This window comes from Oryctolagus cuniculus, chromosome 17 (genome assembly GCF_964237555.1).
Source record: "Oryctolagus cuniculus chromosome 17, mOryCun1.1, whole genome shotgun sequence".
Classification (NCBI taxonomy): domain Eukaryota; kingdom Metazoa; phylum Chordata; class Mammalia; order Lagomorpha; family Leporidae; genus Oryctolagus; species Oryctolagus cuniculus.
Window position 1 is genome coordinate 54,869,179 of NC_091448.1, and position 22,815 is coordinate 54,891,993.

Sequence of the window (22,815 nt, forward strand, 5' to 3'; positions counted from 1 at the left end):
GCTGCGTGGGCCACCAGCCAGTTCTCTGAGAGCCCAGTGGCTGCCTTAATAGATGGCACATGTTTAATTCAGTAGTTGTGTATACCAAGGCTCATCTGCAGGAACACTCTATGGCCAATAGGACATATTCCAGTGCAGAGAATATGCAGAGACAGTTTGAGTCAGAGCAAAAAAAAAAAAAAAAATAGAAATACTGGTCAACCTAAATACGCCTGTTGAATACCGAGACACTGCAGGGATGTAAAAGTATATTACCCGTGTGAGGCTGCCATAGTGAATCATCACAGAGCTGGTGGCTGACAGCCACAGGCAGTTGTTCTCAGCAGTTGTGGAGGTCAGAAGCCTGAAGTCATTTCCAGTGAGCAGAAACCAGGGTGTTGGCATGGTCATGTTACCTCAGAAGGCCCTGGAAAGAATCCTTTTCCTTATCGTCCCCGGCCTCTAGAGCCGCACCTCTGCATGCCTTGGCTTCTGGCCCACTTCCGCAGCGTCAGTGCCGGCAGCCTAGCGTCCTTGGTGTCCGGGTTGTCACTCCAGCTGCTTTTCTGTGTAATCTGCCCTCCCTCTTCTTCCTCTGATGAAGACATTTGTGATTACATTTAGGGCCCACCTGGGTAATCCTGATAATTTGGATTAGGACCTGACTGTTCATGGGCGGGGATTATTCAACCAACCATGGAGGTGACCACAAATGTGTTCCTGTACTCACACCTTACCGTGAGCTTGAGAGATGGACATCCACAGATGGAAATGTGTGTGACCAGCAGTCATGTTAGGAAAAGACTAGGGGCCTGCAGAGGAATTTAGTTGTGTATGAAAGAGATAACATGAAAAAAGAAGGAAAATGGGTGGAATAAGTCGGAAAGAGCATTTGAGGTAGAATAGCCCAACCAGAAGCGTCAAAGGATATGCTGACAGGCATACCAAGCAGTGCTACTGGGATTCACTAAGGGGTGCTGGGGATACGGCAAGAAATAGTGCATGGGAGGCTAGGCTAGGGGAATGTTGTCCAGGATCCTTGAGATGTGAGCCAAGAGTTCCTGTTGTCAGAGACTGAGCAGCCCCTGGGTGTGGAGCTGGTTGGGTGTTTCAGTTTGTGTGTCCATCCAGGCAGTAGGAAATGCGAGGCTGATGTAGAAGAGGGCCAGTGGAATCAGATTGTGGGAGTGGGAAGGCATATTTGGGGAACAGAAATGCAACAGTACTTAAATTGAAAAGTTGAGTTTACTTTATTTAAAAAGATTTTTTTATTTGAAAGGTGGAATTAACAGAGTCTGACAGGGACAGCCTCAGTCCATCCGCTGGTTCACTCCCCAAATGGCTACAACAGCCAGGGCCGGGCCAGACTGAAGCCAGGAGCCAGGAGCCTCCTCGGGGTTTCCCACATGGATGCAGGGGCTCAAGCACTTGGGCCATCTTTTACTGCTTTCCCAGGTGCATTAGCAGGGAGCTGGATCGGAAGCAGAGCAGCTGGGGCTTTAACTGGCACCCTTATGGTATGCCTATGACAGTGGCTCTACCCACTATGCCACAATGCCAGCCCTGAAAAGTTAAGTTTAAAAAGAACTTCAATAATAAAGCACTTTTCAAAAGACAGTACTCCACCAAAAGTTAGTGTCTTTTATCTGCTCAGCTGGGGATGCAAAAGGTACTTTAAATATTCGTGGAATTCAGTCATAATGGGAGATGCATGTGCTATGAGACATACCTTAAACATTACTGTCTTCTCAAAATGAAGCATGACTGGGAGGAAGGGTAGTGCTGATGTCCAGTTTGCAAGTGTGCCCATTTCTTCATGTGACTTTAATAGACAAAGGAGGCATAAAAGCCATAAATAGCATGTGAGGAAATTTGCAATGGGAAATGCAAAGGCTTCACATGTATTTCATTGGCCTTTAAATTTTACTATGGGTGCTTGAACCAACTGGATTTTTTTTTTTCCTTTTCCTTTATCCAAGATCTTGATAGAGAATTTCAGGCTGTCATTGGGCACTGTGTCAAAAATAGCCAAAACTGCATACCTCCTTTAACAAATATTTATAGAATGCTTACTGTGGTATTAAAGACTATGAAACGGAGACAACCAACCAGACGCACTGTCACTCTGCTGATGTGTGGTAGGCACTGCTGCTACTGGAGTCTATTTCCTATGCGTCAGCCTGCTTTCACCCGACTCCCGGGGTCTGTGTGGTGACTCCGCGCCTCTTGCCCCCACCATGCTGCTCCTCTCAGAAAGGAATCCACTGCAACATTGTTGAGAAATCAACTGCAACACCTGACTACACCCACATGCCTTGAAACAGCCATGTCCACCAGAAATGAAATGCAAGCCACAGATGTGATACAAGATACTCCAGCAGTCACACATAGAAAAGTGAACAGAAACACACAAAACTAATTTTAATAGACTATTTTATTTAACCAGATATCTTTAAAGTATTCTTTTCAACATCATTATAAAAATATATTCATCTTGTACATTTACAAAAATCTAGTGGGTATATTATACCTACAGCTCACTCATTTGAACACTGAAATTTTCATTGGAAATACATACTTAGAAAACAAAATTTGCAGTTGAAAAAACAGACTGACATAATCAAGTCGTTTCAAATACATGTAAAAGTTTTCTAATAATGGAAGATCACTCTAAAATGGGAGAAAAACCAGATTTTTCAGTCACGCTGGCCTCATGTCAAGTGCTCCATAGCAGCGTGGGGCTAAGTGGCTGCTGCATTGGAGAATGCAGCTTTGAAACAGTCCCCTACCTCAGTAACTTCCTACGTTCTTAAAAATGTGCACAGATTTTGGCCTCATTACTCAGACTGTAATTAATATTCTCTCTCCCCTTCTCGATTGATCCCAAATTGCTTGCTTCTACCCAATTTCCCTTTCTTTCCAAGGCCTGTTGTTCGTTCGGCTCACGTGGAGTCTTCCTTCAGTTCACGGCACTGTGGCGGTTCAGTCTTGAGGCCAGTTCAGGGCTATGGCCCTCTCAGCTCTACTTCAGTGTTACCCATACTCTGACCAGCTCTGTTTTGATCATGTACAGTTTTTCGCAAGCCCTTTATATTTTCAGAGGGCTCTCATACTAGCGACTTTATCTTTGCAGCTGAATAAGTAAGTAGGACTCCGGTACGAATCCTACTTTCTAGATAAAGAAATACAGTGCTGGAGGTGTATGTGTTTGTCCCTGGTCACATGGAGAGTGGTGACGCTGAATTAGATCATGTTCTTAACTCTGGATCTAGTGCCTCTTCCACCATACCCAGACACCACACCCCTCAGGATTCCAGAGAATGTCGGACCCCATCTCTCACTGTCTTATCCAACCTGACATCACAGACTGCCTTAAAAAGTGGTTAAGGATCCCCCCTTTTTTTAAAAAAAAAATCATCCCTCCTAGGATTATCTTAAATTACCTGAAATAAACTGCTAGGAAACTGGCCTGTTACCCTAGTGTTTATAAAATGCTGATCATATTCAAAAAATTCACGGCTTGGATTCATTTAAATGGCTGTCTTGCAGTGAGTTGGCCAGGAAGACTGCATCTCCTTGTTGGTGTAAACATAGATCCATGAGATAAACGGGAAAAGAACAATTGCAATGGCAAGAGCCAACTGAATTCTTCCACCAACTGGATTCCTATAAATCCAAAAAAAAAATTCTAAATAAGAATATAATAAAAATGTAAGTTGCACTGGAAACAAAGTTGAATTGGCAAAACATGTCATTACATTTTAGTATAGCTTGTATGTGCATGCAAAATTTGACTTCACTTAATTGACACAATTGTACATAATTATACCCTTCTTCATGTTTATAATTATAACTATATTTATTTATTTATTTGAAAGGTAGCCAGAGAGGTCACCAATCTGTTGGTTCATTTCCCAAATACATGCAATAGCTTGGGTTGGGCCAGGTCAAACGAGGGTCCCAGAAATGAATCCAGGTCTCCCACGTGGGCAGGAGACACAAATACTCTGGCCATTATTTGCACAAATACTCTGGCATTATTTGCAAGGTGCACATTAGCAGGAAGCTGGAATTGGAAGTAGAGCTGGGACTCAAACCCAGGCACTCCCAGTATAGGATGCAGATATCCCAAGCAGCATCTTACCCACTGTGTCAAACTCCCACCACCTCCGTTTTTAATTGGAATATAGTTCATAGTTTTATAGAAATCCCTGACATATATTATACATCCTCAAGATTTTGAAGATCTTAAGTTGCCATCTCTCAAAGTTTTATTGTTTTTCTTTTATTCTGTTGGACCTGTAGTCCACCTGGGATTGACTTATGAAAGTTGTGAGGTATGGGTTATTTCACTTTTTTCCATATGGATACTCAGTTCTTCCAGGCACCAGGAAGTTTATTGAAAAGGCACCATTCTTTGCTACCCTGCAATACCACCTTTGTCATAAGTCAAGGATCCATACATACATATAGATCTGTTTCCAGATTCTGCTCTGTGTCACTAGTTTATCATTTCACCAGTACACATTTCTCAAATTATTTAATCTCTAATTTTTCCCATAATTTTTATAGTTCTGTATGTAGAGATTCTGCAATCTCTGCTAAATTTATTCCTGAGAGGTTATTTTTGATGCTATTATAAGGGACATTGTCGCTCCCCCTCTTTGTGGAGGAACGACACAGGACCCTGCGCTGTTCTTTTGTCTGCTTGGCCCTCCCTGGGTCTGCTGCTGGTTCTTCCCGGGTTGGCTACCGTCCCTTCCACCTCCGTGGAAGGGCGGTTCCCCCTGCCACTTTCCCCACTTCCGCGGGGGAGCGGCACACCGCCGGCCAGCTCACTCAGGGGCTGCTCAGGTATTTCTTCAGATAGATGTTCCTGGTGCATGTTGTCTCTCTCCTCTTTTATAGTCCTCTTCCACCAATCCCAACTCGGCTGCCCACACGCCGAGTACGCTGCTCTCCTCCAATCAGGAGCAGGTCCTACAGTTTATTGGTTGAACTGGAGGCAGCTGTGTAGAAGCTGTTTCCTCCTCTCCCAGCGCCATATTGTGGGAGAGCAGATGCATAGAATAAGTCTTAATTCCAGTAACTTAGTCTAGTCCAAGTTGCTCCCCACAGGACATCATTTTGTTTTTATCATTTTCTGTTACTAGCTATTAGAAGTACAGTTGATTTTCCCATATTGAATCCAGCAATCATGCTAAACTTAGTTATCAACTCTAATAATTTTTTAAGATTTTCTTCTACCTAAGCAAACCATGTCATCCACAAATAATGAAAATCTAATTTTTTCCTTTCCAATCCTTGTACGTATTATCTCCTTTTCTTCTTTCAAGTCCTGGCCAGCACAGTGACTGGAACGGGGTGGAGTACTCATCTCACGCCTGCTATCAGAAGGAGCTTTTCACCATTGAGCCCTTCATTAGGTATTTCCTTCCTATATCCATTTTCTAAGAGCCTTTTAAAAAAAAAGTCTTGAATAGATGTTGGTTTTTATCGGTCTCTCTATATAAATTGAGAAGACGGTTTTCTGTTTTTTCATTCACGTTGAAAATATTGGTTGGGTTTTGAGTGTTTAATTAACTTGGTGCTTCTAGAAAAAATTCACCCTGGTGGTGGGGTTATATATTGCAGGATTTGATTTTCTGATGTTTTGACAGGTGTTTTCCCATCTGTGGCTGTAAGGAAGATTACTGTGTAATTTTCTTTTGTTGTAATGTTCTTGGTTGTTCTGTCATAAAATAAGCTTGAAAGTATTTCTTCATTTCCTGTTTTCTGGAAATGTCTGTTGAACGTCATCATTATTTCTTCCTTAAATGTTAGACTTCTCTAGCTATACCATCTAAGTCCAGAATTTTCCTTTAAGGAAAATTTAAAATGTGGACCTAATTTCTTTTAGTAGCTGTGAGATAATTCTTCTTGTGTAAGTTTTGGTAAATTGTATTTTTCAAAGAATTCATCTATTTAATCTACTTGTAAGTGTATTGGCATTAAGTTATTTGCAATCCTCTTACAATTTAAACAAATTATTAAAAGTGTAACTGTGTCCTCTTTTTCAATCTTGGTATTTGTTATGTGTGCTTCCCCTCTTGCTTGCACATTTATTTTCCATTTTTTAGTCTTGCCAGGCTTTATCAATGTTATAAATCATTTTAGACAATATTTGTTGGACCTGGTTAATTTTGCTGTTTTTACATCTGTTTTTTTTTTTTCATTTTATTGAGTTCTCTTTTTTATGTTTATTTTCTTCTTCTTTTCTCCACCCTCCAACCCCAAGTGGTGATGGGGGATTAACTTGCTGTTCTTTCCCTAACTTATTGAACTGGGGATTTCTATTACTTCTCCTTAATTTTTGGCCTATTTTTTTTCTTTTTCAGTATATAGTCTTTCTTTTTTTTAAAAAAAAGATTTATTTATTTATTTGAAAGTCAGAGTTCACAGAGACAGAAGGAGAGGCAGAGAGAGCTCTTCCACTCCCCAATTGGCCCAATTGGCTGTGCCACTGCTGAAGCTGTGCTGATCTGAATCAGGAGCCAGAGTTTCTTCTGGGTCTCTCACATGGGTGCAGGGGCCCAAGGATTTGGGGCCATCTTCTACTGCTTTCCCCGGCCACAGCAGAGAGCTGGATCGGAAGTGGAACAGCCAGGACCTGAACCGGCGCCCATATGGGATGCCGGCACTGCAGGCAGCGGCTTTTCCTGCTATGCCACAGCGCCGGCCCCAGTATATAGTCTTAAGTTTACCAGTTTCCCCAATATGATTTTTAGCTGCTTTCTAAAATTTGTGCAGCCATATATTTTGATACACGGTGTTCTTATTCAGTTCAAAATATTTTTTTATTTCCATTGTGATTTTTTAACCCAATTTGAAAGTATATTCCCTAACTTACAAATATAGTGACTGCTTCTTTATCTTTTTTTTTTTTTTTTTTGACAGGCAGAGTGGACAGTGAGAGAGAGAGACAGAGAGAGAAAGGTCTTCCTTTGCCGTTGGATCACCCTCCAATGGCCGCCGCTGCAGCCGGCGCACCGCGCTGATCCGATGGCAGGAGCCAGGATCCAGGTGCTTTTCCTGGTCTCCCATGGGGTGCAGGGCCCAAGCACCTGGGCCATCCTCCACTGCACTCCCTGGCCATAGCAGAGAGCTGGCCTGGAAGAGGGGCAACCGGGACAGAATCCGGCGCCCTGACCGGGACTAGAACCCGGTGTGCCGGCGCCGCAAGGTGGAGGATTAGCCTATTGAGCCACGGCGCCGGCCGTGCTTCTTTATCTTTTTGTTAATGATTTCTAGCTTAACTGAACTGTGGTCATAGAACAGAGTCTACAGTTTCAGTCTTTTTTTTTTTTTTTTTTTTTTTTTTGACAGGCAGAGTGGACAGTGAGAGAGACAGACAGAGAGAGAAAGGTCTTCCTTTGCCGTTGGTTCACTCTCCAATGGCCGCCGCGGCCGGCGCACCGCGCTGATTCGATGGCAGGAGCCAGGTGCTTCTCCTGGTCTCCCATGGGGTGCAGGGCCCAAGCACTTGGGCCATCCTCCACTGCACTCCCTGGCCACAGCAGAGAGCTGGCCTGGAAGAGGGGCAACCGGGACAGAATCCGGCGCCCCGACAGGGACTAGAACCCGGGGTGCCGGCGCCACAAGGCGGAGGATTAGCCTATTGAGCTGCGGCGCCGGCCAGTTTCAGTCTTTTGAAATTCGTCTGGACTCACTTCATAGCCTAACACACAAACCATTATTTTATAAATCTGCAATGTGTACATGAATGGGGATTCTGCCACTCTTGGTACAGGTGATCTATGTCCATAGGCCAACTTTCTTATTGTGTGATTAAAAATCTTCTAAATCTTCATTGATTTCTTTTTATGTCTGCTTGCTCTAACAGGAGTAATATATTAAATTCTTGAAAGATAATTTGGATTTTTCACTTTTTCTTGTTATTTCTGTCAATTTTTGTTGTATGTATTTTGAGCAGTGTTATTAGGTACATACAAATTTAGAATTGGTATGTCTTCTTGATAAACTGTACCTTTTGTTATTAAAAAGTATGTCCTGGGGCCGGTGCTGTGGCTGAGCAGGTAAAGCCGCCACCTGAAGTGCTGGCATCGCATATGGGCACCGGTTTGAGTCCTGGCTACTCCACTTCTGATCCAGCTCTCTGCTATGGCCTGGGAAAGCAGTAGAAGATGGCCCAAGTCCTTGGGCTTCTGCACCCATGTGTGAGACCTGGAAGAAGCTCCTGGCTCCTGGCTTCTGATTGGCACAGCTTCAGCCGTGGCACAGCTCCAGTCACTGCAGCCAACTGGGGAGCGAACCAGGGTGTGGAAGACCTCTCTCTCTCTGCCTCTCCTTCTCTCTCTGTGTAACTCTGACTTTCAAATAAAAAAAAAAAAGTATCTCCTTCTGGTATCTTAAGCCCACTTGCCACATAGAAGAAGATCTGGCTTATTCTTCATCCCATTATACCAGGATAAATTCAAGATATGAATGTATAAATGCAACTATATGTGTATTAGAAGAAAAACTAGGTAAGTTACTTTACCAGCCAGAAGGGAGGAAAGTTTTCCTAACTATGATTAGAGGCTAAATTTATTTGGATCTATCTTGTTTTACAGATTTGACTTTGGAATCATGTAGATGTTTTACATAATTCTAAAATAATAATCTATTTTAAACAAAGTTATCCCTAGAAATAAATTAACCTAACCATTTTCACCCGGTGGCATAACACACAGAGCAACTATTGCAAGTGGTCTGAGTGCACACCTTAATGGGATCTACCCCCCTGACAAGGAAAAAGGCAATTTTCAGAAATCATATTGTTATATTGAGATCGTGTTTCTACTGTGGGATAAGTCCAATGAGTTATTATGTTGAGGTTACTGAGATGAGAGACTTTGTCATAATTAAAGTAGATATCAGATATAAAATATCTGATAAGGTTAAATGAAAACTGGTATATATAATATCATACAATATTTTTATCTTTAAATATCTATTTACATGTATTAACCCTAAATATCTATGACACATACACATTCACACACACTTGGAGAAATGTTTGATGCCAGGTCTGGGACATAAAACATGAGCCTAGGGGTGGGTGTTGGGTGCAGCTGTTAGGCTGCTACTCGGGCTGCCTGCCTCCCATAGTGGAGTGCCTGATTCAAGTCCTGCCTACTCCACTTCCAATCCAGCTTCCTGGTAGTGTGCACCCTGGGAAGCAGCGGGTGATGGTTCAAATACTTGAGTCCCTGCCACCCACCTGGGAGACCCATATGGAGCTCCAAGTTCCTGGCCTTTGGCCTGGCCTAACCCTGGCTGTTGCAGGCATTTAGGAAGTAAACCAGCAGATGGAAGATCTCTTTCTGTGCCTCTGTCTCTCTGTGTGTCTCTGTGTCTTTCTGCCTTTCAAATAAAATTAATTAAATGCATATATATATGTGTATGTATATATGTGTGTGTGTGTATATATATATATATATATAAAGCAAATCATGTGCCTAGGTATAACGTGAGCCTAGAACACCTTGTTAAACCAGAGAGTAAGAAGGTTACTAAACATTGCTAGGATTATGTCAAAGAGAATTCAGGAGCCAGTGTGAATAAGTGCTGCTGATCAGAGGTGGGGACAGCCTGAGCATCAACACAGATGATAACTGCCCTGGGTTGAAACACGTACGTTGAAATCCATGACTCTAAATAAAGAAGCACAAATGCACACCATTTCTTGCCCAGGCCAGAAATTTTGAAGGCTAGTCAACAAAGGAAGAGAACCAATGCTTCTTTCTTTCCTTTGCCTCCTTAGATCTGTGAAACTTTCTCTTTATGGGTGTTTTCCAGCTGACAACGTGTAATAATTATAGAATCTACCATTTTGCAACTCAGATGAATGGGTGGATTTAGATAATGAACACCTAAGACCATTAACGTCACAGATAAGGAACTGGGTGTTCTGTATATTGTGATGGAAGTACATAACACTATTATTTTACATGAAATAGTCGCTGCTAAGAGCAATAATGATGATAATGAAACCAGGTTATGGTCAAGCCTTTGGACTCAAACACCAGCTCATAGGAAATATATGGTACAAAGGAACAAACATTAATAACACTACTGGAGAAAACGTTAAACATTGACTAGAAAGTTGATAATACCAGAGTTTTTACTGTTTTACTGTAGCATGTGTGTGTGTGTGTGTGTGTGTGTGTGTGTGTGATGGCAAAGTGGCTAATGTTAGTATATGTGCTGCTGAAGCGAGCACAGCAAAGTGGCTAATTTTAAGTGTTTTTCTTTTAGAGGTACATAGTGAAATATTTGCAGAGGAAACAATGTGTTATCAGAATTTATTTCAAAATAGTCTGGGGGTGTGAAGTGGGTAGTGGCATAGGAGAAACAAGACTGGACCCATACTGATATTACTGAGGCCAGGAGATGGGTACACCTGATTCATATAGTAGTCTTTCTGACTTTGTGTTTGCGAATTTTCAAAATAAAAAATTAAAACAAGGAAATAAAGGCAATCCCTTCAGAAACCCCCCTTTTTTCTCTGCTCTAAAGTCTACTTGTTATTAAAATAGCTATATTGGCTTTCATGTATGTGGCATTTGTATAGTTTTTTTTCCCATCTTTTGGTTTTCAATCTTTACATATTTAAGGGTTATCTTTTGTAAGCAGTCTACAGTTAGGTTTTTCATTTTTTATACACTTTGAAAGGCTCTGACTCTCAATGGTCTGTTTCCATTTAATATAATTTCTGGTATATCTGGGTTTAAATTTCTCTTAATATTGGCTTCCTATTTGTCCCACTTGTGCTATGTTTTCTCCCCCTTCTCTTTTCCTGTCTTCAATATTTTCTATGCTTTTATTATGTCTCCTAAGGATTACAACACGAACCCTTGACTTACCAAAGTCCAGTACCAATTGGTACTTTTACCTCTTCCCAGATAATCCAATGACCTCAGACACTTTAACTCTGATTATCCTTCTAACTTAAATGATCCTGTGGTTACATATTTTTATTCTCCGTATGCTTAAACCCCACAAAACATCACCACTGCTTTATAACAGACATTGATTTACCTGTATTTGCACATCTATATTTTCTTTGCTCTCCAATCTTTCCCAAACCTCCCAACTTTCTCCTAAGATCATTTTCCTTTACCTTGAGAAATACCCTTTGGGCCAGCCACTGCCTATGACTGCTGGAGTCACGGAGGAAGCTATGACAGTCATGGACACGTGAGTGATCATGAAATGCCGATTATGATCAGCTTTGCTTAGGAAAAGGAAAGGAGACTGTTTTCAGAAGATTCCTGTCTTTATGTGCATGTCAGTGTGTTCATTACCACCTGATTTTATAAACCTTGAGTACGTGTCCTGTTTTAATGGGTTGAAAACTTACTTTGCTGAGCTGCGGCACAGGCTCATCCATGCGGTGATAATCAGCAGGCCAGACAGCTCCCTGTAAAACAGCACACAGGGCTGTCACCTCCCCTCCATGACCACCTGATGGGGCATTTGGGCGGGGTAACTTTCCCCAGATATATAGCATCCACAGTATGTTTTCTCATTGGGTCATGACTCATAAATTATTTTTCTCCAAATGAAAATTAATTCTATCTAAAGGAGCAGATATATTATAGACACCTCCCAGAATTAAATACGTATTTTTAAAAACCATATGAGGGCCGGCGCCGCGGCTCACTAGGCTAATCCTCCGCCTAGCGGCGCCGGCACACCGGGTTCTAGTCCCGGTTGGGGCGCCGGATTCTGTCCCGGTTGCCCCTTTTCCAGGCCAGCTCTCTGCTGTGGCCAGGGAGTGCAGTGGAGGATGGCCCAGGTGCTTGGGCCCTGCACCCCATGGGAGACCAGGAAAAGCACCTGGCTCCTGGCTCCTGCCATCGGATCAGCGCGGTGCGCCGGCTGCAGCGCGCCGGCCAAGGCGGCCATTGGAGGGTGAACCAATGGCAAAGGAAGACCTTTCTCTCTGTCTCTCTCTCTCACTGTCCACTCTGCCTGTCAAAAAAAAAAAAAAATTAAAAAAAAAACCATATGAGGATGCATCATTGACTGGGAGGAACAAGGCAACCAAGAAAATAAGGCCAGATTTGATCGGTCATTTAAAAAATTTTTCTTAGACGTTTCAGTGTTAGGAAGGCTCAAACCAACACATAATTTGAGTATGATTGCAGCAGATTGGGTTAGTGTTTAGGGAAGAGGAATGAATCAGACAAATAATTTTGGAATGGGTATAAGCTTCTAGATGTACGTGCTAAAAGCACCTCTCTCTTCCATAGAAAAAGTCATATGATGCCAGTAACACTGGAAGCCCCACCTTTCATTCACCATAACCAATGGGCTTCAAGCTGGAGGAGACTTAACCCACCCATTCCCATCTAGAGACCCAACCTGATTGGCTCTCCAGTTTGCCAACTGTGAGGCCCTGAACCAAAGCAGCAGCTTTCTCCTGATGCCTAATTTTCACGTGTCCGAATCTTGGTGTGGTATTGGCAGATCTCAGCAGCGGAGCAGAAGAGAGTACAGGGGCTCTTAATAAGGCCAGGGAGTCAAGGGCAGAAGGGAGCAAAGGCAGAGGTGACAAAACAGGAAGGAAGGGTCGGGATGGGGAGGTGACACGAGACGTTCCAGACCGAGCCCGCAGCACTGGCTGTAGGTAAGACTTTGTCTGGAAGCAGAGTGAATTAGCATGCGGGTGAAGTTGTGAATTCGCTAGACTACACTGACGATTGCTGTACTGCACCCTTGCCAGTGGCGAGGAAGCCAAACTCCAGCTGCCCAGCAGGCTACAACGTGCTGCGGAATGACAGCCCACAGTAGAAAGAGTAGAGTCTGATGCACAGTGTTGGGGGTCAATCCTGGCTCTAACATTTCCCCAGTTTCTCCCACTTACAAGGGAGATGATATCCCTCCCCCACCCCCTGCCCCGTCCTACTCCTCGTGGTATAGCTACGATAATTAAATCCTCATTGTGCACAGAGAAGGTGGTGGTGCAACACAATCCAAGAATTCTCAGTACTACCCCACCCTTCCAAAGAGCAAAAGTCACTGCTCACCTGCCTTCTTCCTCATGCAAGATGTTCTGCTGCGTGTGGAGCAAGAAGTGGTAGGCCAGGCCCACAGCCCACAGCACGCAAACTGACATGTGTACTGCAGACACACTCTTCCAAAGGAAGTTACCTACAAATAGATAATCCTGATGCTGTTAATTATGTTAGAGTATCTCAAAAAAAAAAAAAATGATGTCTTCCTGTGTGTCGTTTTTTTATTTTTTGACAGGCAGAGTTAGACAGTGAGAGAGAGACAGAGAGAAAGGTCTTCCTTACGTTGGTTCACCCTTCAAATGGCCACTACGGCCGGCGCTGCGCCAATCCGAAGCCAGGAGCCAGGTGCTTCTCCTGGTCTCCCACGCAGGTGCAGGGCCCAAGCACTTGGGCCATCCTCCACTGCCTTCCCGGGCTACAGCAGAAAGCTGGACTGGAAGGGGGGCAACAGGGGCAGAATCTGGCACCCCAACCGGGACTAGAACCCGGACTGCCAGCGCCGCAGGCAGAGGATTAGCCTAGTGAGCCGCGGTGCTGGCCTGTGTGTGTGTCTTCTTATAATGTGCTTTCAGGAAAGGCATTCAGAAAAAACTCCATTTTTTCTTTTTTTTCAGGAATGACAACCATAGAAGTCCTAGTCCTGATTATATAAACTTAAGTGGTCACTTGTTGTTTTGGTTGCCTAGCAACTCCTCCTTCATAGGACGACCACCCTGGGAACTGGACAGCAGCCAGGTGAAGCAATGCATTTTATGCCCTTAGCCACAGGGATCTGGCACGGTATGAACAGATGGTGAATCTGGGCCAGCAACTCAAGTCTGAGACTTTGGGAGAGTAAAGAAGCAAAGCCTGTATCCTCTTGGAATAGAGTCTGTTAGACATGAGCCAGGAGCTGCAGGGCTACCACGTGGGACTCTGGTGTGAAATCACAGCAATGGACCAGCGGGCCCGAGAGGTGGAGAGAAACGTTAAGTTCCAAGTCCACCAGCGCCTGGAGTCAGCGCCACCACATCTGCTTAGTGAACTACACGCTCACAGAAAGTGAAATGAAAAGATAAATTTATTCTCGTGCAAAAAAAATGTTGAAATCCACCATGTGAGGGGACTTCAAAAAGTTCATGGATGGTACACATTATGGAAAAAACTATGCATGGGTTTTAACAACTGTTTATCGCACCCAAATAAACTTTTCTTTCTATTTTTCCAGGCCTTTTGACGTGTCCTCATATACTGATACATTTTCTTCCCCCCTCAGAGCACGTTTGAGTTGTTGAGTATTTTTCTAGCTTATATAACTAAAGGAGTCCCAACTTGAAGACCCACCTTCATGATACAGAGTTCTGGAGACCTGAACGAGGAGCCCAGGCATTTAGGGAACTAGAATTTTCCCCATCAAGGTGGGAACCAATCATTGGTCTTAATCCTGATGCCCCTGAGGACTGCCAAGCCGCACTAGCAGAAGCTGGGCCCAAGTCTGGCTCACAAAGCCAGCCTTCTCTATGAGAATCAGCCTCCAAGGGACTTGAGGACTTGCCACCAGGCCCACCTCCTAGATCAGAGGTGAGGAACATGCAGCCCATGAAATCATCAGGTCTGGCCCTGCCAAGGCGACCGCAGGCAGGACTCGAAATTCAATAAAGCTCTGGCAGGCTAATTTTCAAGTTGATAATGCTGTATGGTCCACGAATGATGTTATAAATATCCAAATGGCCCTTAGGGAAAAACAAAAAAAGGTTCCCCACCCCTGTCCTATAACTGGATCATATCTCCACCCTGTCCTCATAGGGCCAAGCCTTTAACACATGGGCCTCTGGAGGATACCACAGCTAATATCCAAACTATTGCCAAGAGCAACATATATTAATGAGACTTGTTTCAGACATTGTAAGCAATCTCTGTACATAAGTGGCAGTTCAGGTACATAACTGTTGAACAAATTCCAAATAAGAAAATCGTGAATGGGAGTGGTATTGCTCTAAAAAGAATTCATAAAGAGAGTGGGTTGAACTACACTGTAAAGAAATATGGAATAGGGGCCAGTGCTGTGGCTTAGTGGGTAAAGCCGCCTCCTGCATTGCCAGCATTCCATACGAGCACCGGTTCGAGTCGGGGCTGTTCCACTTCGGATCCAGCTCTCTGCTATGGCCTGGGAAAGCAGTAGAAGATGGCCCAAGTCCTTGGACCCCTGCACCCACATGGGAGACCCAGAGGAAGCTCCTGGCTCCTGGCTTCGGATCGGCTCATCTCTGGCTGCTGTGGTCATCTGGGGAGTGAACCAGCTCTCTCTCTGCCTCTGCCTCTCTGTAACTCTGCCTTTCAAATAATAAATATTTTAAAAAAATAAGTATGGAATAGACATCAATTGCCACTGACTACAGAGACACAAGGTTAGCACTTAGATCATTGCTGAGTTTACACTGGTTTTGTGCTTTAGAAATCGGTGCAGTGACCGAAACCCTTGTCTCTCCTGGGCTGAGCTACATAACCACTCCTATAGCTCAGTATAAGGAGGACTTGGGTCTAATAAGTAAAGATGACTTCCCATGGCACGATTTCGTACAGTGCTCCTAAAGACGGGTAAGGATGATCGGGGCTGAAACGGTGCCTTCATTATCAGAAGCGGGAAGAAAGACTTAGCCCCATTTTTCTCCTGGGAGGTGGGAAAACACATTCTGATTATTCTAAGACAGTCAGATTTGCTGTAACTCCACTCTGAATTCAGGGGTTCATACCTGTGACGAGAGGGTTAAATCCAACAAGCAGGGTCAATACTGCAGGGATCGCATACATCACCTGTTAGCAGAAACAAGAAATGATGTCAGTTAAGAAGTATGCTCCGAGTCAGGCACCGTGCGTGGTGCAGCAGGTGAAGCTGCCACTTGGGATGTCCACATCCCATACTGGGGTGCCTGGGGTCTCGTCCTGCCTCTGCCTCTGCTCCAGCTGCCTGCTAATGTGGCCTGGGAGGCAGCAGAAGGCTCATGTATGGAGTCCACGCTATTCACGTGGGAGACCCAGATGGAGTTCCTGGCTCCTAGCTTCCATGTGGCCTAGCTCCCTTGGCTGTTGTGAGCATTATCATCCACTGCCTTCCCTTCCCAAGCTCGTTAGCAAGAATGCTGGATCAGAAGCAGAGCAGCAGGGACTCGATTTCACACTTCCATATGGGATGCCAGCAGCACTAGCTATGGCGTAACCTGCTGGGCCACAAGGTCAGCCCACAGAGTTTGTATAATTCTTTTTTTATTTTTGACAGGCAGAGTGGACAGTGAGAGAGACAAAGAGAAAGATCTTCCTTTGCTGTTGGCTCACCCTCCAATGGCTGTCGCAGCGCACCGTGCTGATCCGAAGGCAGGAGCCAGGTGCTTCTCCTGGTCTCCCATGGGGTGCAGGGCCCAAGCACTTGGGCCATCCACTGCACTCCCGGGCCACAGCAGAGAGCTGGCCTGGAAGAGGGGCAACCGGGACAGAATCCGGCGCCCCAACTGGGACTAGAACCCGGTGTGCCGGCGCCACAGACGGAGGATTAGCCTAGTGAGCTGTGGCACCAGCTGCCCACAGAGTTTGGATCAATCTTAAAACATGCTGAGGGGCCAGCGCTGTGACGTAGCAGGTAAAGCTGCCACTTGCAGTGCCAGCATCCAGTATGGATGCTGGTTCAAGTCCCAGCTGCTCCACTTCGGATCTAGCTCTCTGCTATGGCCTGGGAAAGCAGTGGAAGATGGCCCAAGTGCTTGGGCCCCTGCATGGGAGACCTGGAAGAAGCTCCTGGCTCTTGGCTTCGCATCGGTGCAGCTCCAGCCGTTGTGGCCATCTGGGGAGTGAACCAGTGGATGGAAGACTCTCTCTCTCTTTTTTTCTCTCTCTCTCTCTGCTTCTGCCTCTCTGTAACTCTGCTTTTCAAATAACTAAATAAATCTCAAAAACAAAACAAAACATGCTGAGCTCCCCATCTCTCTAAGCAATTTCCATGCCAAAACGACCTTTCCTCACTTGCCACTTGCTAAAAGAAGCCATGAAAAGTAGCCATGGTCAGCTAGACGGCCCTGCAGGGGCTGACCCAATGGACCATGCAGCCTAATATTCCATAGGAAGTTTTCCAATGTTGAACACATCAGAGGTGCCCACAGAGAAAGAAGTTCAGCCTCCTCATGTCGGAAGATTCTGATGAGCTCCTTTGGGATTTGAAAGACTGGCTCCAAAGACATTCTCTTCCCAAGCCTCATTTATAGCAAACAGGCTCTCGCCAAGCTTAATGTTGTGTATTGTGTGTATGTGTGTGTGTATGCAAGTGTGTATATGGGTGTATGTGTGCAAGTGTGTGGGCAGGGGGCAAGTGGAGAGAGTAGGCTTACAGGAAGTCTGAGGCCTTCCAAGAAAGGCAGCCACTTCACCACATCTACTGCTGGGCTTATGTTAAAAGCTTCAGTTTATCTGGAGGCTGTCAGAGCTGCACATCTAAAGCGATTTGTTTTCACTCTAATAACCTGTCTGTCTTGACCCTGCGGAGAGAGAGCACCAGGATTGCAGGCTCTGTTCATCTTTTCTACTCCACTGCTAGCGGGTACTGGGATATCCGTCAGTGCTGACATCTGCAAGGCAGGTAATCTCTCCCAGGTGCCAGGCAAGCTGCTGAGGGCTCCATCAGGACTCTGCAAATGTTAACATGCGCAGAAGTCACTGGAGAGAGCTTGCTAAAATGCAGGTTCTGACCGCGAGGCCTCAGGTAAAGGCCACGATTCTGCTTTTCTAGCAAGTTCCCTCCCTAGGTGCCCTCATGTCTTAATGAGAGAGAGGGAGAGAGAGAAAGAGAGAGGACATACGTAACATAAAATATTTAATTGTGCTCTCCATAAGAAATGTTTGGGGGGTGGTGCTGTAGGGCGCTGGTTTGAGACCCGCGTGCTCCGTTTCCACCCAGCTCCCTGCCAATGCACCTGGGAAGGCAGCAGAGGACGGCCCAAGTGTCTGGGCCCCTGCCACTCATGTTGGGGGACCTGGGTGGAGCTCTGGGCTCTAGGGTTTGGCCTGGCCCGGTGCTGGGCATTGTGGCCATCTGGGGAGTGAACCAGTGGATGAAAGATCTCTCCCTCTCTCTCTATCTCTCTTTCAAACAAATAAATAAATCTTTAATAAAAAATGTTTGCGAGGTATTTTTTAAATGTGCATTCAAATGTATCTGTCACTAATACATTAAGAAGTCTAAAACCTTGTTTCAGCACTTGTAACAAACAGGAACAAAACCATTCTTTAAAGTCACAGTTCCCCACGGCAATTATGACGCAGTAATCATCATGTCGATGTTTTCTCTATTATAAAGTTTGAGAGAAGAGACTGGAAATCATTACCTCTAGTACACATATTAAAACAACATTCAGTGAACCCCATAGACTCTATGTACAATGCATTTTATATTTTGTTAGTAGATTTAAAACAAAGCAAAACCAACTACGAGCAGTGTGGGGTTCCCTTACACTATTTAGTTCAATGCAACACACAGGCGCCGAGAGCCTGGACGTCATTGCTAATCCCACGCTGGCTTGGCTGCGGGCCGGGACAAAGGCTTTCTGAGAAACCCAGGGCTCCCGTTCCAGAAACGAAATGGTGTCTCCCAGGGTCAAGGGGGATGATATTGAAAGCATGTAACAACAGGTATGCATGGGAGCTGACCTACCAGAATGAACCGTGACAACACACCATATTGGTCTGCACAATCTGAACAGCAGCCCTGCTGGGGGTGGGCAGGGTGGGGGGGTCTCCCAAGAAACCTCCTCTAAAGAAGGGTAAGAAAGAGCAGGAAAAAACTCACTTTGCCCCTGCCTTATTTCTGCCCACTTGGGATGTTTTTTGGAGATGAGATGTTTGGAGCTGCAGCAGCCATTCTGTAAACATGAGGAGAGCTCTAACTCATAGAGAGAGGATGGCAGAGACCAAAGACAGAAAGCCCAGGTCCTGGACGACACTGGACCATCAAGCAGCCACATCCCAACTTCTCGTTCAGTGAGGTGCCCTGTGGTTTTATGACCCAATGCTGGTCATATTTACCATTATTTGCAGCTGACACAAGTGTCCTCCATGGGTTAGGGGTGATACAGGGGACGTGGGGATGAGCCGGGTGCAGCGCCAGCCCCCAAAGCTCAGTAACCTAGTGTTTGTCCATAGGGGCATTCACTCATACGACAGTCAACATAGAAAGGACTTCTGTAAAGCCAGCTCCACGTGAGGTTGCCTGGAGACAGCCAACAGCAGGGAAGAATTATTCCTTATCCTCCTGGGAGCCGGCAGGGCCAGGGCCAGCTCTGGTGCAAAACTGAATGTGTTCACACCGCAAAAAAGCCTAGAAAGAAGAGTGGCTGGGATTTCTGAGGACGGTTTTTGGTGGTGGGGGGGGGAGAGGACAGCATTTGAAGCAGTCCTCGGGTAGACTGTGGCAGGCAGGGCACCATAACTATGAGAGCTGGCCTGGGGCTTCAAAGGCCAAGCTGAGAAGGAGGGCAGGATCCAAACTGTGGCAAGCCTGGGGTCCAACTTGGGAAGCTTCACCTTACGAGCTCCTGGGAAATGACAGGGGTTTGTGAAGCAGAAAGTGGCACACAGGAAGCGTGCTAGGAGTGCAAGAGACTAGAAGCAGATAGAAGAGTCGGGAGGGGGCCAGTGTTGTGGAGCAGTGGGTCAAGCTGCTGCCTGAGATGCCAGCAACCCATAGGAGCACCAGTTCGAGTCCTGGCTGTTCCACTTCCCAGCCAGCTCCCTGCTAATGCTGCTAGGAAAGCAGAAGAAGACGGCCCAAGTGCTTGGGCCTCTGCACCCACGTGGGACACCTGGAAGAAACTCCTGGTTGCTGGCTTCAGCCTGGCCCAGCCCTGGCCTTTGGGGTCCTTTGGGAGGTGAACCAGCAGGTGGAGGATCCTTCTCTCTCTCTCTGTACCTCTAACTTTCAAATAAAAAATTAGTGGGGAAGCTGCTGCATGGGTCCATGTGAGAAGAAAGGGCACCTATGTGTCCCACGTAGATGGCAGGGGCCCAAGCACTTGGGCCATCTTCCATCTGCCTTCCTAGGTGCATTAGCAGGGAGATGGACTGGAAGTGGAGCAGCTGGTATGGGAACCTCTGCTCATACGGGATGTGGCCTTGGTCACAGGCACTAGCTTAACCTGCTATGCACAATGCCAGAGTGAGAAATTCAACAGTAAGCTGTATATCGGAGACTTATCTTCAGGGAAATATTTGAAACTGAGGAAGGGGCAATTTGATTTTCATCAGGGACCTGTGAGTCTGGATAATATATCATATCAGAATGCAGTCCCACTGCACTGGAAAAATACCAGGCAATAAACAGACGATGTAGGATTTTGCAAAATTCCCCAGGCTTCCTCTTGTTGCTCATCTGTCCATGGTTCACTGCTATTCCAAAGCCTACACATCTTCTCGCTGGTGATGTCATACAGCCTTATGTATCTACACAGAAGGAAACTAGGCAACATCCAGGTATTGCAGAAAATGCACTGGGCTGTCTCCTCCAGCCTTAAACAGTTCACATCTGAGCCCAGGTTGAATGCCTGCTTGTAGTGTTATGGCTTTCAGGGACTTTCTATAACCCAGTGAATTAGCAGAACCTTGGGACTCAGGCCCACTCAACGCTGGCTGGGGTTTCTGGCTGGGAAGTCATGAGGGATGGCTCAGCAGACCCTGAAAATGTCCACTCTTGGTTCTCCAGATGTGTCCTCAGCTGTGCCACTCAGGACCCCCTCCCCCGGTGGACAGCATAGTATTTGCATATAACCTAGGCGTATCCTCCCAGGGACTTGAAATCATCGCTAGATGACTTAGGATACCCGACGCAAGGTCAGCAATCGTTATATCATATGGTCTAGGGGATCACGACAAGAAAAGGAAGTCTGTACGTGTTCAGGACATGTGCAATTTTCCCCCCCAGCATTTCCCAGCCACCAGTGGTTGAAGCCGTCCACACGTACACAGAGAGCCGACTGTCATTCTTAGCTTTCTTGAGGCTGAGTAAAGGACATCCTTTGGATAGCTGTCCACAAGGTGAGCAATGACGCATGACAAGTGACCAGCACAGGGCAAGATAAAGGCTCCGGCTGTTGTTAAGCCTGGTGTCCGCCGTGCTGTGCCACAGCAGGTAAAGACACAGGCTGCGACACCGGCATCCCATGTGGGCGCCGTTCCTGTCCCGGCTGCTCCGCTTCCGATCCAGCTCCCTGCTAATGCACCTGGGGAAGCAGTGGAGGATGGCCCAAGTGCTTGAGCCCCTGCAACCCAAGTAGGAGACTCAGATGAAGCTCCTGGCTCCTGGCTCTGGCCTGGCCAGCCCTGGCTGTGAGAACCTCTTCCAGTCTCTTTCTGTATGTCTCTTCTCTGTAACTCTAACTTTCAAATCAATCAATCAAACTCTCTCTCTCTCTTTTTTTTTTTAAAGGCCTGGTGTCATTAAGGTAGCAAGAACTGCTGGTATGATTCTCTCTCTCTCTCTCCTTGTGCACAGCCCTCTGTACCTCCAGAAAGTTGGGAATGTATACACACAGCTTACATTGTCACTTTAATTCTGCACCACCACCACCCACCCCAACGCATACAAAAAATTTTTTTAGGGAAAGAAAACTTAGGAAGCATTTGATGTGAGCAGAGGACGGGCAGATACAAGAGCGCATTCCGGGCAGTTACACGGTTTTCACACAGCGCATACTCACAACCCAAACTTCTGCGTCGGGATCATTGACCTGGAAAGACAGAAGGGGCAGGCGTCAGCTGACATCCCGTCCCGCCACACTGCGGTGGCCTGTTCCTGTCCCGCCCCCGTCCAACACCCGGCCTAACCGGGAAGGACGCAGGAGCCCCCGGAGCAGCCTCCAAGGGACAGCCCCCAATCGGGTGCCCAGGTGTGCGGCGTGGTTAGGGGGGGACACATCCGTGTCTCAAGAGCTGGAGACCCAGGCAGAAACCCGAGTGCTGTGTTCGGGTTTGGGCGTCCGTCTACACCGCAGCTGGCCCTAGGAGGAGCCCGGAGCACGGAGTCCGGCGGGTGTCCCCAGCCCCCGCGGCGCCTGACCTGCACGAAGGCCGCCAAGGCGAAGAAGGCGGCCATGAGCGCGTTGCAGGCCCTCCACAGGGCGCGCGCGCGGGGCCCGGCGGCCGGCGCCATCCGCGGGGCTCGGGAGCGCGGGGCTCGGGAGCGCGGGGCTCGGGAGCGCGGGGCTCGGGAGCGCGGGGCTCGGGAGCGCGGGGCTCGGGAGCGCGGGGCTCGGGAGCGCGGGGCGGCGCCTGGGGCCCGGACTCCTCCCCGTCGCGGCGCCCGCGCCTCCTCCGTCCCCAGAGTGACCGCTGGTGGGCGTGTGCGGAGCCGAGCGTGGCTGGCGGCGGGCCTCCGTGTGCCCCTTTCTCGGAAGGGGCAAGTGAACGCCCAGGGGGCCTACGGCGCCTCCTCGAGGGAACCCCCAGACTCAGTTCCAGCTCCATAGCCTGTTTCCACGAAGGCTGCCTTCCTCGTAGAGAAAGTAGAAAAAAGAGGAAAACAGGAGGGGTGTGTGTGTGTGTGTGTGTGTGCGCGCGCGCGCGCGCTCTCATCGGTATTTACGCATTTCCGTCCAACACTCTCCTGCAAAGCCACATAAGCATTATGGTAATTTGTAGACGGTTATATTAGAATCTTCTACGGCTCACAGATTTTCCACAGACAGCCTCATCTGACTCCAAGGGCTTTTATTATAAAAGGTTTTCATATATTCTACATATTTACAGTTCTCTCCCATCA

At 46.6% G+C, this 22,815-nt stretch overlaps 1 protein-coding gene across 3 annotated transcripts; it reads right to left on the reverse strand.

The window, feature by feature from the left end:
* Positions 1-2,395: 2,395 nt before the first annotated feature.
* On the reverse strand, positions 2,396-22,294 carry TMEM220 (transmembrane protein 220). Of its 3 annotated transcripts, XM_051824492.2 has the most exons (7): positions 22,114-22,294; positions 21,755-21,784; positions 17,531-17,695; positions 15,776-15,836; positions 13,056-13,179; positions 11,384-11,443; positions 2,396-3,645 (listed from the first exon to the last, which is right to left on the reverse strand). In XM_051824492.2, exons 1-7 carry the CDS (start codon positions 22,204-22,206, stop codon positions 3,510-3,512), a joined length of 669 nt encoding a protein of 222 aa, XP_051680452.2. In that variant the 5' UTR covers positions 22,207-22,294; the 3' UTR covers positions 2,396-3,509. The 3 variants fall into 3 exon arrangements, with proteins under 3 accessions (XP_051680452.2, XP_069917494.1, XP_051680453.2); XM_070061393.1 differs by lacking the exon at positions 17,531-17,695 and having other exon boundaries at positions 21,758-21,784; positions 22,114-22,292; XM_051824493.2 differs by lacking the exon at positions 17,531-17,695 and having other exon boundaries at positions 22,114-22,290.
* Positions 22,295-22,815: the final 521 nt, after the last annotated feature.

Bases quoted from the DNA above. Each gene is read 5' to 3' on its own strand.
- TMEM220 (XM_051824492.2), bottom strand. From the start codon at position 22,206: ATGGCGCCGGCCGCCGGGCCCCGCGCGCGCGCCCTGTGGAGGGCCTGC. The intron at 21,785-22,113 runs GTCAGGCGCCGC...CTGTCTTTCCAG, and splicing joins CCTTGGCGGCCTTCGTGCAG to GTCAATGATCCCGACGCAGA. The intron at 11,444-13,055 runs GTGAGCAGTGAC...GCTGTTTTACAG, and splicing joins TTGCATGAGGAAGAAGGCAG to GGAGCTGTCTGGCCTGCTGA.